The sequence below is a fragment of the Magnusiomyces paraingens genome (genome assembly GCF_902498895.1).
Source record: "Magnusiomyces paraingens strain CBS 517.90 genome assembly, contig: contig1, whole genome shotgun sequence".
Lineage (NCBI taxonomy): Eukaryota > Fungi > Ascomycota > Dipodascomycetes > Dipodascales > Dipodascaceae > Magnusiomyces > Magnusiomyces paraingens.
Genome location: NW_022474067.1, coordinates 5,196,566 through 5,209,736, shown reverse-complemented (window position 1 = coordinate 5,209,736; position 13,171 = coordinate 5,196,566). Strand labels below are relative to the sequence as shown.

General features: G+C 42.1%; 6 protein-coding genes across 6 annotated transcripts; 2 read left to right on the top strand and 4 right to left on the bottom strand.

Moving 5' to 3' along the window:
- Positions 1 to 423: 423 nt before the first annotated feature.
- SAPINGB_P001588 (uncharacterized protein) lies at positions 424 to 3,235 on the top strand (the record flags this gene model as incomplete). Its single annotated transcript, XM_031996309.1, has 3 exons — positions 424 to 448; positions 503 to 609; positions 662 to 3,235. The coding sequence occupies 3 exons, from the start codon at positions 424 to 426 to the stop codon at positions 3,233 to 3,235; spliced, it is 2,706 nt and encodes a 901-aa protein (XP_031852200.1).
- Positions 3,236 to 3,312: 77 nt separating this feature from the next.
- On the bottom strand, positions 3,313 to 4,822 carry SAPINGB_P001587 (uncharacterized protein; the record flags this gene model as incomplete). The annotated part of the gene is made up of 4 exons (XM_031996308.1): positions 3,313 to 4,340; positions 4,393 to 4,495; positions 4,590 to 4,739; positions 4,796 to 4,822. 4 exons carry the CDS (start codon positions 4,820 to 4,822, stop codon positions 3,313 to 3,315), a joined length of 1,308 nt encoding a protein of 435 aa, XP_031852199.1.
- Positions 4,823 to 5,435: 613 nt separating this feature from the next.
- SAPINGB_P001586 (uncharacterized protein) lies at positions 5,436 to 9,053 on the bottom strand (the record flags this gene model as incomplete). The annotated part of the gene is made up of 1 exon (XM_031996307.1): positions 5,436 to 9,053. One exon carries the CDS (start codon positions 9,051 to 9,053, stop codon positions 5,436 to 5,438), a length of 3,618 nt encoding a protein of 1,205 aa, XP_031852198.1.
- A 738-nt stretch (positions 9,054 to 9,791) lies between these two features.
- On the top strand, positions 9,792 to 11,065 carry SAPINGB_P001585 (uncharacterized protein; the record flags this gene model as incomplete). The annotated part of the gene is made up of 3 exons (XM_031996306.1): positions 9,792 to 9,804; positions 9,855 to 9,940; positions 10,004 to 11,065. 3 exons carry the CDS (start codon positions 9,792 to 9,794, stop codon positions 11,063 to 11,065), a joined length of 1,161 nt encoding a protein of 386 aa, XP_031852197.1.
- Positions 11,066 to 11,174: 109 nt separating this feature from the next.
- On the bottom strand, positions 11,175 to 11,843 carry SAPINGB_P001584 (uncharacterized protein; the record flags this gene model as incomplete). Its single annotated transcript, XM_031996305.1, has 1 exon — positions 11,175 to 11,843. One exon carries the CDS (start codon positions 11,841 to 11,843, stop codon positions 11,175 to 11,177), a length of 669 nt encoding a protein of 222 aa, XP_031852196.1.
- Positions 11,844 to 12,119: 276 nt separating this feature from the next.
- On the bottom strand, positions 12,120 to 12,660 carry SAPINGB_P001583 (60S ribosomal protein eL33; the record flags this gene model as incomplete). The annotated part of the gene is made up of 2 exons (XM_031996304.1): positions 12,120 to 12,424; positions 12,648 to 12,660. 2 exons carry the CDS (start codon positions 12,658 to 12,660, stop codon positions 12,120 to 12,122), a joined length of 318 nt encoding a protein of 105 aa, XP_031852195.1.
- Positions 12,661 to 13,171: the final 511 nt, after the last annotated feature.

Below are 13,171 nucleotides of genomic sequence, written 5' to 3'. Positions count from 1 at the left end.
TTACCCAGGAAAATTATAACTGAAAAAATTAATTAAAGTTACTGTTAAATGTTCTCAATAAATAAATAAGTTAAAGTTACTATAATTACAAGATAAATACATTGATGACAAATAATATATTCACGTGATCACAACACGATCATTACTAGCCAGCGAATGCTGCCTACAACCGCCATTCCCCGGCTAGTGTAGCATCACCACCAAGGCATCTACGACTGCTTGTTCTTTTTTTTTTTTTTTTTTTTCGAAAAGGTGACCGACTATCTACGGAGCCGGTCTATTTAGTTCAGCTACTCAAGTCTTGGTTATTAAAGGAACTTTTTTTAAGTTGCCTTCATCTTTATCATTTTCACTATTTTTTTGGTTTCTTTTTTGCATTATTCATTCCGTTCCTTGTTTTGATTACCAAGCTTATAGACAACAATGTTCTCTGGTGCTCTTAAAGCCCGTATGTTTAACTATATTAAAATATATTTTGCCTTTTTCTAATATCTTTGAACAGTGTCGGGAAACTCCATTACTTCCCAATACACCATTTCTCCTAATCATTCATTTGTCGCTGGTCCATGGTTTGTCTATCCTGCCCGGTCAAAGGCCACCAACGAAGAAGTAAGTTGAGTCATAATATCAAAATACTGTTCTAATTCTTTTTTTATTTTAGGTTTCAGTATTTTATTTTGATAAAAAAAAACTTGAATCTTCACTTTCCAAAGGTGGCTCCAAAAGCAGCGCTAGTGATGTTTATGACAGACTTCGCCGTGAGGTGGCATCTCTGACCAAGCTACGACATCCTTATCTGCTAAAGCTTATACAGCCTCTTGAGGAGTCCAAAAACTCTATGCGATTTGTCACTGAACCCTTATTTTCTAATCTTTTGCACATGATTGAGCTAAACTCTTCTAGTGTTGGTTCCTCCGCCATTGAAGGGTTTGAACTGGATGAGCTTGCTATTCAAAAGGGACTCCTGCAAGTCTCCGAGGCTCTTGACTTTTTGCACAATACTGCAAATTCTGTGCATCTTGATATTCAACCATCATCAGTTCTCATCAATAGCAAAGGTGACTGGAAACTTTTTGGTCTTGGCTTTGTCGAAACTTATACAAAGGATGCCAACAATGAGTACTTTACCCCACGGTTTGATCCGCGTTTACCTTCTTACATTCAAGTAAACTACGATTATGCTGCCCCAGAACTTGTTTTGGATCGCAAACTTGACCCAGCAAATGATATCTTTTCTCTTGGATGTCTGCTTATTGCACTTTTCTTGCATCGAGCACCTATGCGCACAGACAATAATCCAAGCATATACAAACAAGAATTTCAAAATGTCAACCGTTTGCTGAATGATTCCCGAATCCCTTCATACCTTCACGATATACTACCTCAGATGCTTGCCCGATACCCGACCAACCGCATAACCTTGAATGAGCTTAAAAGCTCGCCGCTCTTTGATAATATATTAATTAGAACCATTAACTTTCTGGATGACTTCCCAGCAAAGTTGCCTGCCGAACAGCAGGCGTTTATGACTGGGTTTTCCAAGCTTATTGACCAATTCCCTAAGTCCGTTTTACAGAAGAAGATTTTGCCTGCATTTCTGGAGGAGCTTGGCAAAGAAGAGACCCTTACTAGTCCTATTCTTGCAAATATCTTTATTATTGGCAAAGATATGAGTCAACTGGGATTTTCAGAAAAAATTTTGCCTGCCATTCGCAAAGTTAAAGATAATTTGGGTGCCAAGGTGACAATTTTAAATAATGTCGAAGTGCTTACTTCTCGCGTTAAGGGTGATAATTTCCGTGATGATATTTTGCCTATTTTGCTCGATACGGTGGAAAATGCACCACCAGAAATTCAAGAAGTTGCTCTTGCCAAAGTCCCTATCTTTATTGAAAAGCTTGACTTTTTGACATTGAAAAATGAAGTTTTCCCTGTTATTGGATCCGTATTTGCTAAAACTACTAGTTTGGCAGTCAAGATCGAAGCACTTGAGGCATTTGAGCACCTTGTCAAGAGTGGTCTTGATAAATATGCAGTTACTGAAAAGCTACTTCCTCTACTCAGCAGCATGAAGACTCGAGAGCCTACGGTTATGATGGGTGCGCTGCGTGTATATTCCAAAATTGTACCTGTTATTGAAGTTGAAATTCTTGCGCGTCAAGTGATTCCTCAGCTACTCAACATGAGTATGGAGTCAATGTTGAATCATAATCAATTCCGTTCCTTTATGGAAGAAATTCACAAGGTTCTTGACCGCGTTGAAAAGGAACATGGAAAACGCTTGTCTCAGGTTCAAGTCAATACCAATGGGTCTATTGGAGGGTCTAATAGGTTAGATGACAGTAACGGAGCTGATGGTGAAGGAAATGGGCCGCTTAACTTTGAAGATTTAGTCTATGGTAAAAACAAAAAAACCGAAAGTACACAATCAACTCCAGTATTGGAGAAGGCGTTACCTGTAACGAGTTCCAACAAACCTTTGGGATTGACTTCGTCGAGCACAGTCCCTACGTCGTCATTTGGTGCCCTGAAGCTTGAACCATCAGCTTCAAAACCATATGTTCCCTCTCCCCGGCCTGAACCATCGTTTGCACCAGTACGCAAGCTTTCTCCACCGCCAATTTCTCCACCAGCAAAACATGCATCACTATCTAGCAATACTCCTTCATCTTCTATTAGCTGGAATACCCCTTCCACAATCAAACCACCTTCTGTTGGTGGATTTGGATCAACTGGTGCTGGCGGATTTTCTCCTATGACTCCTCTTTCTACAACCTCTCAGAGCAGTTCTAGAAATAACGGTACATTATCTCCCTCTGGATCTAGCATTGATTGGGGTCGCACAACAACTGTGCCTACAATTTCTCCGGCTCCTGCAACGGTTCCAACACCTGTTACTGCACCAACACTATCCCCATCATCTACAACTACGTCTTCAGGAATTGATTGGAGTCGTGCCGTAAAGCCCAAGCCTAGTATCAATATGATAACGCCTATGACCCCGCAAAACCGGCAAAGTAGTACCAATAATGACTCGTTTGGAGAGTTTCACGCAACTCCAGCGCCTGCACAAAACAATGGTGGATTTGGCATACAGTCATTACAACCCATGAAGCCAATGAATTCGCCATTGGGATTCTCACTAACTCCGCTTAGTGCATCTAAGCCTGGAGGTATTTCTGGAAGCAATAACACACAGCTACAATCGTCGTTTGGTGATGACAGTTTGATTTAGATTACATGTAAATTAAGTGAAAAAAATGAATACAAATGACGGAAACGGAAGAAAAAAAAAAGGTATTAAAAGATTATTTAGAGTGTGTTGGAAATGAGCGTCTGGGTAGCTTTAAGGGCCTCGTATCGGACCTCATCGGAGGGGTGGTTCATAAGCTCCATAATGGCGACTTTGCCGCCAATACGCTCAACGACCTTGACGGCCTCGGGGAAAATGCTAAAGATACGGTTAATATCAGAGGCGGCAACGGCAGCAACGACGGGGTCGGTAGGACCAGACTTGATAATATCAACGAGAGCCTTAAGAACCTTCCAGTCATGAGCCTTAAACTCTTCTGCATTTTCGCGCCAAAAGCCTTCGGAGCGGTGGGGCGGACTCCAGCTCAGTTTCTTGGACTCGAGCTCGTTCTTGTACTCGTCAAAAGTAGTCATTGAGTCGAAAGCAGTCTGTAAAGTGTCCTTGAGAGTTTGCAAATCTGCAACAAGCTCCTCATCAGCCCACTTGCGCTCGCTCAGTGTACCAACAAAAGTGAGGCCCTGATTGACCAAAAGCGAGGAAATGGTTTCCTTGGGAGCCAAGGTGACGGCATTAACAAGCAGAGCGACGGCAAGACGGATTGTCTTTTCCTTGACAGAGTTTTTGATAATGTCAAAGTACACGGGCACAATGTCAAACTTAGTGACGAGATCCTTTGCTGGAAGACGCTCAAACGAGAGGAGCCAGAGGGTAAGCAGGGTGTGATACTGGAGTTGAATGTTGGTCTTGGAGCCGGACAAAATGGTGAGCAAGGGAGGAATACGCTCAGCAGCAGCAGTCCAAAACAGGCCGCGGTACCACTTAGACTGGAGAAGAAGACCGAGGGACTGGACGGCAATGTCCTGAAGATTAGTATCGGCTGGAGTTGCAAGCTTGCTGGTGATGAATGTGAGGGTTGTGTTGACATAGGGTGAGGGAGCTTCCTTGAGAGAAAACAAAATGACGAGGTTCTTGACTGCAAGAAGGTGAATGTCCTGGCTCTTGTCAAGGAACTTGATAAAAGGCTCGTAGGGCAACGAAGCATCCTTTTCAGAGAGTGCCAAAAGAGCGCCGGGGAATTGCGGGACAGCTAATCAACGTTAGTTAAAATAAGAATTGAAGAAGAGAAATAAAAAACATACTCTCGAGAAGAGTCACGGTAAGAGCAAGAAGGTATTTGACAACATCTTCACGGCTGATAGTGTGAAGCAGAGTAGCAAAAGTCTGCGCAACATGTTCAAGTTTCTATAAAGAGTTAGCAGTTAGCAGTTAGCAGTTAGCAGTTAGCTTTGAGACCAAAGTAGTGAAAATCACAAAAAAAAAACCCATTCCCTCATACCTTTTCAACAACCTGGGGTTGCTTTTCAATAGACTTGAGAAGCGTAGCATCTTCGTTAGACAAAAGGGCGGCGCGAACGTAACCATCCCAAGGAATGGGCCGGACCAGAATGTTTTTCTGAATCTCGTCTAAAAAGTCGCTGGAAATGTACTGTTGGTTCGTTAGTTACGTGTCACATTGCTTTAAACACTTTTTTTTAAGCTTACTGTAATAGGGGCCACAGGCACAGTCATTGTGTAAGCTTCAGCAGAGTCTCTCGAGGGTCGTCTTTGGGGAAATTTATGTCAGATGGTTTGTGTGTTTTGTGGTGGTGGTGGTAGTGCGGTCACTGAATATATATATATATATATTTTTTTGGGTGGTGATAGTTAGATACTGGAGTATTTTTTTTTTTTATGTTTTTTTGCCTGGCTGCTTTTTTGGCTGCACACAGCTAAACATTTAAATGTCTGCGCCATCCACTCACAACACAACTTGCAAAATCCGCCCGCATAAATATCCCAAGTATGCAAGCCATTGTCGTTAAATTCATGCCTTGGTTGTTTCTGATTAAGACTCAATGCTAAGCATATTGAAACTTGACCAGATTCTGGCAAGTTTCTTGTCTTTAGGCCACTTGGTCTGCCTGTTGCTACTGTTATGCCCGACCATTATGCATATACTCTGTGGCTGCCAGCTCCTCTCATAATGGCTGCAGACAGGCGTTATGTAATCGGTCCCATAACTACGCATTGGTCCATGGTATACACGTGTGGAAATTTTCAAATTAACTTGATTTTTTTTTTTATTTCTTTTCAAACCTACATGAGTAAACTACATCAATTATAAAGAATTATTATACGACCTTTAGAGGGCATCGCTTTCAAATACCCAGGAGCCTGTATCGCTATCAAATGAAATAAATCTAGTGCCTTCCATTTTCTGTAACCGATGGAGGTGGCGCTGGTAAAGCGGGTGGTTGGGATCCTTGATGGGCTCTTTCTTGTCGCGAGAAAGTACCCAGACCTTTTCTAGAGTAACACGCGTACGCACATTAAGCTCTGTGCCTTTTGCAGGTGGACGTGAACTAGAAATAGTAGACAGATACTCTGGTGGATAGACGGCAGCAGACTTAGATACAAATACAACAGCCTTGTCACAAATCTCCTGCTGAGGGTTGCGAGCAAATCTTGTCAAATCAACAGGTTCCAAAAATGAAACAGTACCCATGCCCTTGCGCCCAACAACGAAGTTTTTGACGGCACGGAGATCATTCAACGAATACTGGGATAATTTAGCGTTGCTTGGCGAAATCCAGTAGCCCTTATCATCAACAATTTCATCATCAGGAATAAGAAGTTCAGGATTTTGAATTTCAGGTTCAGGAGCTGCACTTTCAACGTGTTCTTCTTTACTTTCTTGGGCTGATTCTTCTTCATCAGCAGTTCTTTTCTCCTCCTCCTTCAAAGGTTCGGGCTCAGCAGGTTTGCCAAACAAGGAAACCTTGGGCTCCTCAGTTGGCTCAGCCGTCTTAAACACAGACCCACTACTGAGAGTAGACTCATTATGGTGCTTGGAAGGCGACAAGTTGCTGGCTGCCGTCTTAGTTCCATTAGCTGGGGTAGGTGTGTATGGAGTAATGGGGGAGAAATCAAGCTTAGAATGGTTGGACACTGTGGGGATGGGCACAGCCGCGGTACCATTGCCGTTCAAAACCGATTCAGAGGGCTCTTCTGTCTTGGAATCAGAACTGTTATCACCAGCAGACCCATCCTCAATGTAGAGGCTGTTGTCAGCTTCATTTTCTTGAGATTTGTGCGAGCGCTGAATAATCAAGCGACGAATGCTCTTACGAGGAGAAAAGGCATTAGCTGACAAAAGGACCTCGTCGGCACGAGGGCCAAATAATGAACCATTGCTTGGTGAACTAGAAGTGTGAACTGGAGATGTAGAGCCATTGCTTCCTGTGCTGCTAGTGCTGCTGTTGAAAGAATCTGAGCGCTTGACACTCTCCAAATCATTTGTAGTGGCCAGAGGACCAGCAGTAGTGAGCTTGTCTGAAGAGCCAGATGTAATAGAACGGTTGCTGCTTCCCATACTGCCAACAGAGCTACCGGTGCTGCTGCTGCGTGAAAGACCAGTGCTCTTAACCATAGAAAAGAGAGGCTTGGGTGTAAGTTTGAAAGCCGAAATGGTATTATGCTTGACGGTGCGCTCGGTACTAGAAATTGGAGTAGCCAAAGGTCCGATTGGTGCCGACTGAGGACCTGTTGTTGTCACAGCAGTAGAAAACAAGGGGTTGGTGCCGTAAGGGTTCTGGTCGACTGTTGCAAACCGTGGCTGTTGCATAACTTGCTGGTTTGGAGCAAATGTGTTTTGGGCAGTATTGGGGCCAAACAAGGACTGATTAGCAGCCAAGGGGGGTTTCCCAAACAATGTATTATTCTGTCCAAGGCCAGTAGCAGGAGGTCCAAATAGAGATTTACCGGCTGTGTTAGTTGCAGTGTTATTATTGAAGGAGAATCCGCCAGTGCCTGTGGAAGTTGAAGCGGTGGTATTACCGCCAAAAAGAGGTTTATTAATTGATCCTCCAAACCCACCGCCAAAAGCACCGGAAGTGTTAGTAGCAGCAGGAGTTGTAGTAGTAGCACCACCACCAAAGAGGGGCTTATTCTGGGTGCTGGTATTGAGACCTCCAAAAAGACCACCACCTGTTGCACCAGTATTTGTAGTGTTACCACCTCCGAAAAGACCGCCAGGTGCATTATTATTGTTTGTACTAGCATTAAGCGGGTTCAAAGTATTTTGGCCAGTGGTATTGCCCCCAAAAAGACCGCCAGCGGCAGGCTGGGCAGCGTTGGTATTGCCACCAAATGGACTAGCGCCAGTAGTGTTTCCGCCAAAAAGACCATTACCGCCAGAAGTAGAGGCATTGGGCTTGAATAAGGGGTTAGCATTGCTTGCATTGCTTGCATTGCTTGCATTGTTTGTGCCAATTCCACCAAAGAGAGATGAGCCTGTGTTAGTTGTTGTAGCACCTCCGCCAAAAAGACCTCCAGGTTTGTTTCCTCCAAAGGGAGAAGCCGTGTTTGTAGCGTTATTAGAAAACATGGAGTTACCGGCATTACTGGGGCCGCCAAAGCCAGTAGTAGGGGGCTTTCCAAAGAGAGAGCCGGCATTGTTTGTGTTATTGGTGTTTCCGCCACCAAAAAGAGTAGAGCCGTTATTTGTATTGCCTCCAAAAGTAGAGCCATTAGCTCCAAATCCAAGACCGGCATTGGTATTGGTGTTGCCACCAAATGGAGATGAGGTGTTGTTGGTGGTGTTGTTGTTGTTTGGAAACAATGACATGCCATTGTTGTTGGTATTATTATTGTTTCCACCAAATCCTCCACCAATTCCACCTCCAAACGAAGAACCGGTGTTTGTGTTGGGACCGAAAGGAGAAGAAGTGTTATTGGTGTTTGAAGAAAATCCTCCAAATGCATTACCCGTGTTGTTTGGGCCGCCAAACCCTGAGGTGTTGTTGTTATTATTATTGGTATTTCCACCAAAAGGCGTAGAACCAGAGTTTCCACCAAAGACAGATCCTCCAAACCCAGATGTGGTGTTGTTGCCACCACCACCAAAGGGGCTAGTTGTGGTGTTCTGTCCAAAGGGTCGATTGAATGCAGAAGTTGAAGGGTTATTGTTATTGTTATTATTTCCTCCAAAAGCATTATTACCGCCAAAAGCACTGTTGCCTCCAAAAGGGCTGGAAGTGTTTGTTGTATTGTTAGCGGTGTTTGTTCCAAAAGGCGAGTTGGTATTAGCGTTAAAGGCATTGCCTGGAGGGTTCCCAGAAGGACCCTTGCGTCCATTCTTGTAATCCTCAAATCTCAACTCTTCGGTTGACATATTTTTGTAAGCAGGCATAGCTGTGATGGTTTGGTAGGAAAAAGTACCTAAATTGCTGTCCTTCTCGACATAAGGTTCAAAAGGAGGAGCAGAGTTATTGTTGATGCCTAGGCCCGAGGGGGATCCTCCAAAAGCTGAAGGAGCGCCAAATCCACCAGTGTTGGTATTGCTAGTAGTATTGGAGCCAAATCCACCAGTATTAGTATTGCTGGTAGTATTAGAGCCAAATCCAAATGCAGGCTTAGGGGCAGAGTTGTTGCCAAACATGGAGTTTCCACCAGTATTTGATCCGCCAAAGCCACCGGTAGTTGGTGAACGGAAAGAGCCAAAAGCATTGCCGCCAGTGTTTGTATTGTTTGAGCCAAAGGACGAACCTGTAGTGTTGGGAGCACCAAAAGCACCACCGGTAGAAGTTCCAAATGGTGATGAGTTAGTATTGTTATTGGGAGCACCAAAAGCGTTGCCAGTGTTTCCAGCGGGTTGACCAAAAGCAGATCCGCCAAAGGCAGACCCACCAGTATTGTTGTTATTGCCGCCAAAGAGCGACCCGTTGTTGGCGTTGTTATTATTTGAGCCGAAGCCAAACATTATGTAAAGTTTTTTGTTTGGATTAGAGCAGTTTTATGCAATTGCAAATCCCTAAGTCAAATATGTGACGTTCCCTTATGGGTAGTGATGGGATAACGGAGGTTTTTATAAGAGTAGTAGTAATAGTAGTAATGAAATGGCCCTGAAAAAAAAAAAAAAAAAAAAAGGGCAGGTAACGAACGCTAATAAAAAAATTTGCGTGTGTGATGGTTGTGTTGGTAGTGGTTGGTTGGGTAGGTGGGTTTTTTTTTTTTTTTTTTTTGTAGTAGTAGTAGTAATGGGTGAAAGGGCGAGTTATATATTGCCACAGGGGGTTGTATATGTGATGACTCAGAATTTTGTCACCTGTCACCTGATGTATGGGTTAAGGGTTTTTATAGAGGCTTAACAGTTACTAAATAAAGAGTAAAAGGGTCAGCTGGGACATTTAAAAAAAAATCATATTAGAAGATAAGATAAGAGGAAATAGAATTATTAGTAAATTTTGAATTATCGAAAGATGAAAAATGGTGTTGTTGGTAAAGTGGGTGGCAATGTTGGTGTTGCGGAAGACGCGTCAAAGCGCGCGCTTTTCGCATTTGTTTACTTTTTTTTTTTTTAAAAACATGTTTATTTTGTTGGTTTCTTATTATTATTATTATTATTATTTTTCCCATTTTAAATAAATAAAGAAATAAATTTTCACCTTCAAAACTTCTTCTCCAGATATTTTTATATACTCACAATACCAATTAAAAAATGGGAATTCACGGTTCGTATATACTTCAATTAGTTAGTTTATTTCAAATGTTAACTTCCCAGGTCTGTTCAAACTCATGTCTGATAATGCCGCAACGGCAATCACGACTCGCGAATTTAAAAACCTTGTTGGCAGAAAAGTAGCCATTGTAAGTTCTAAAAGATTTGATTTGATTTGATTTGATTTAAACTCCATTTGCTAAAACATTCAGGATGCATCCATGTCACTCTATCAATTTCTTATTGCAGTGCGTCAAGGTGATGGTCAACAATTGACAGACAGCTCTGGTGAAACAACCAGTCATTTGGTGGGCATGTTTTACCGTACTTTACGCATTGTTGAGAATGGAATTAAGCCAGTATATGTTTTTGATGGCAAACCTCCAGATCTCAAAGGTGGTGAACTTGCCAAGCGTCTGGAACAACGTGAAAAGGCGCAAAAGGCAGCCGAGGAACTGAAAGAAACAGGAACTGCAGAACAAATCTCAAAGTTTGAACGACGCACAGTCAAAGTCACTCGTCAACAAAATGATGAATCTAAGCGGCTGCTCAAACTTATGGGCATTCCTTATATTGAAGCTCCTGGTGAGGCCGAAGCCCAATGTGCAGCACTAGCAAGAGCTAAAAAAGTATATGCTGCAGCAAGTGAAGATATGGATACACTGACGTTTGGAGCGCCTGTAGTACTGCGGTACTTGACTGCGGTGGAATCTAAAGGAATACCCATTACAGAGATTACATTAGATACGGTTTTGCGATCGTTAGAGCTTGACCAAGACCAATTTATTGATTTGTGTATTTTGCTTGGGTGTGATTACTGTGAGTCGATTCGAGGTGTGGGGCCCGTGACAGCTTTTAAGCTCATCAAGGAATACAAATCTTTGGAGAAAATAATAGAGCACATTAAAAGCAATCCAAAGAGTAAGTATAAAGTGCCTGAGGATTGGCCGTATGAAGCTGCACGTGAACTGTTTAAACACCCAGACGTTCAAGAAGCTTCCAAGCTGGAGATCAAGTGGACACAGCCAGATGTGGAGGGTCTAGTTGATTTCCTTGTTAAAGAAAAGGGGTTTTCGGAGGCACGCGTACGCAAGGGAGCCGAGAAGCTGACCAAGGAGAATACTGGAGCAATGCAGGGCCGATTAGAGGATTTTTTCAAAATCAAGTCAGCGCCGCAGAGCGGCAAGGACCTTAAGAGTGCAAACAAGCGGAAAAAGGCAGCAGAGGATGCAAAGAAGAGTAATAAACGTGTCAAGGTGACTCGAAAGAAATAATAGTAATAGTGTATTTATAAAAAAATAAAATAATAATAATAATAATAATAATAATAATAATAATAATAATAATAATAATAATAATGGATAAATTTAATGATATTTAAAGCTACTGAAAAATGGTGCCTTTGAGCATTCCCTGTGGTGTTTGTTGTTTTGCGATCCGCGACACCACAATAGTTTTGCTTAATGAAGTTGGTGGGATATTTAGTGCAGCTGCCGCAATGAACTTTTCCACAATTAATGCTTCTTTAATAAACCCTCTTTCAGCCCAATACTTGACGGGTTCAATTATTTCTCGATCACGAATTTTTGCTTTGGATGACCCAGTCAAGTACTCAATAAGTATGGCAGAACGGTTGAGAGGGTGCCCCACAATAAGACTTTGGCCGCCCACAAGTTTGAAGGATGAGATGCATGTTGAGCGTGGGAGACACACAGCAACACCTTGGGCTCTGGCAATGGCTTGCCATGAAGATGCAGGATCGTCGCGGCGCTCAACAAATCGAACAGGATGAGTTGGGAATAGTCGAGGTTCCTTGTCAGCTGGTGTATCGATATACATTCTGGATTTAGTTGGATCGATCCAGTATTCTTCAAAAGTCACATTGGGAGAGTAATGGCCAGTTGTTTCGTCATAATCATAATCAACAAAAGACAAAACAATGGATTCAAGTCCTACAGTTGTTTCAGGGTCCAACTTGAGGTCAGAAAAACGAGAGAGATGATTAAGAATAGAGCGCTTAGAACAAGCTTGAAATGGGATATTTTGCATCATTGTTAAACTACAATCAAAGATTGAGGTATCAAGGTTTTAAAACAAAATTTACAAACTACGAGCCGCTTTCCTATTGTAGAAATATACAACATTGGGAAAGTGTTGAGTACAAGTAAAAACAAGACAACTCCCTTTAGTCAAATATCATTTGTAGGGGGACATACAACTCATTATTTTTCTTTACAAAATGAATAAGACATAGAAAAGGAGGTGGGGGGGACATCAATAGACAAAATGGAGCAAGAGGTGAATTCGTGACATTTTTTTTCTTTATATTTAAATGTTGGAGGGGTAGAGGAAGACACGGATGGTGGAGCCCAAGGAGTTAGGGGGGAGGTTCTTGCTGAACTTGGCTCTGACGACGCCATTGTTACCGTGAGATCTGGTAATCTTGCCCCACATAACTCTGACCTTGGAACCGTTGACCTCCTTGCTGGCACGGTAGACATAAGCGACTCTCTTGCCAAGGTAGAACTGGGCATCCTTGGTAGAAGAAACACCCTCAAGCTTGATCAAAGAGGTGTTAGGGTGTGTGACATGCTTGCTGCGTTGGTAGGAAACGTGCTTTCCCTTAACGTAGACTATAAGAGAAGTTAGTATGATTGTTTAATTAAAAAAAATAACAAATGAACCTCTGAATGCAAAAAAAAAAAAAAAGCTGATGAGAAGGGAGGTTTGGACATTCATGGGTATAAAGACTCATGACAAGTTCCATCAACAAGGTAAAAGGTATTTCATCAACAGCAGGTATTATATATATATAGAGAGGTCATCATAGTGGATATGTATATATATATCACATACGTCTCTCGGTCATTTTGATGTCGAAATGTGTTATATGTCGAGTGTCGATAGTGCCGAACTGTCGCTCAAGAAGATGGAAAGAGGAGTACTATGAAATTCCAAGAATTTTTTCTCTTTTCCCGCCTGAGTGTGCGCGTCGCTGACAAAGCGGTAGGCCACTGCCGGGTATTTGTCACACATTTTGTATTTATTTTTTTTATTTTTTTTTTATATTTTGTTCCTTTTTTTTTTGTTTTTTATGGCAGAGCCTCACTGCCAACAAGAGAGATAGCAAGAAAATTTTTCCAAAAGTTGTAATTGTAACAAGTTGGTGCTGTAGTGACAAGTAAAGGGAGAAGATATACGCCGCACGTTAATATTTTTTGTGTGACAAACTTATGTTTACTTACCTAAATAATTGTAATACAAAAAATGTGACCTTACAGTTTCTTTTTTGGGACGTGACTGTTTCAAGCAAGCCCTAATGCCCTAAATATATTTATAATCCCGTGACTCAAGTCAATATTGACAATTTTTCCAAAAAA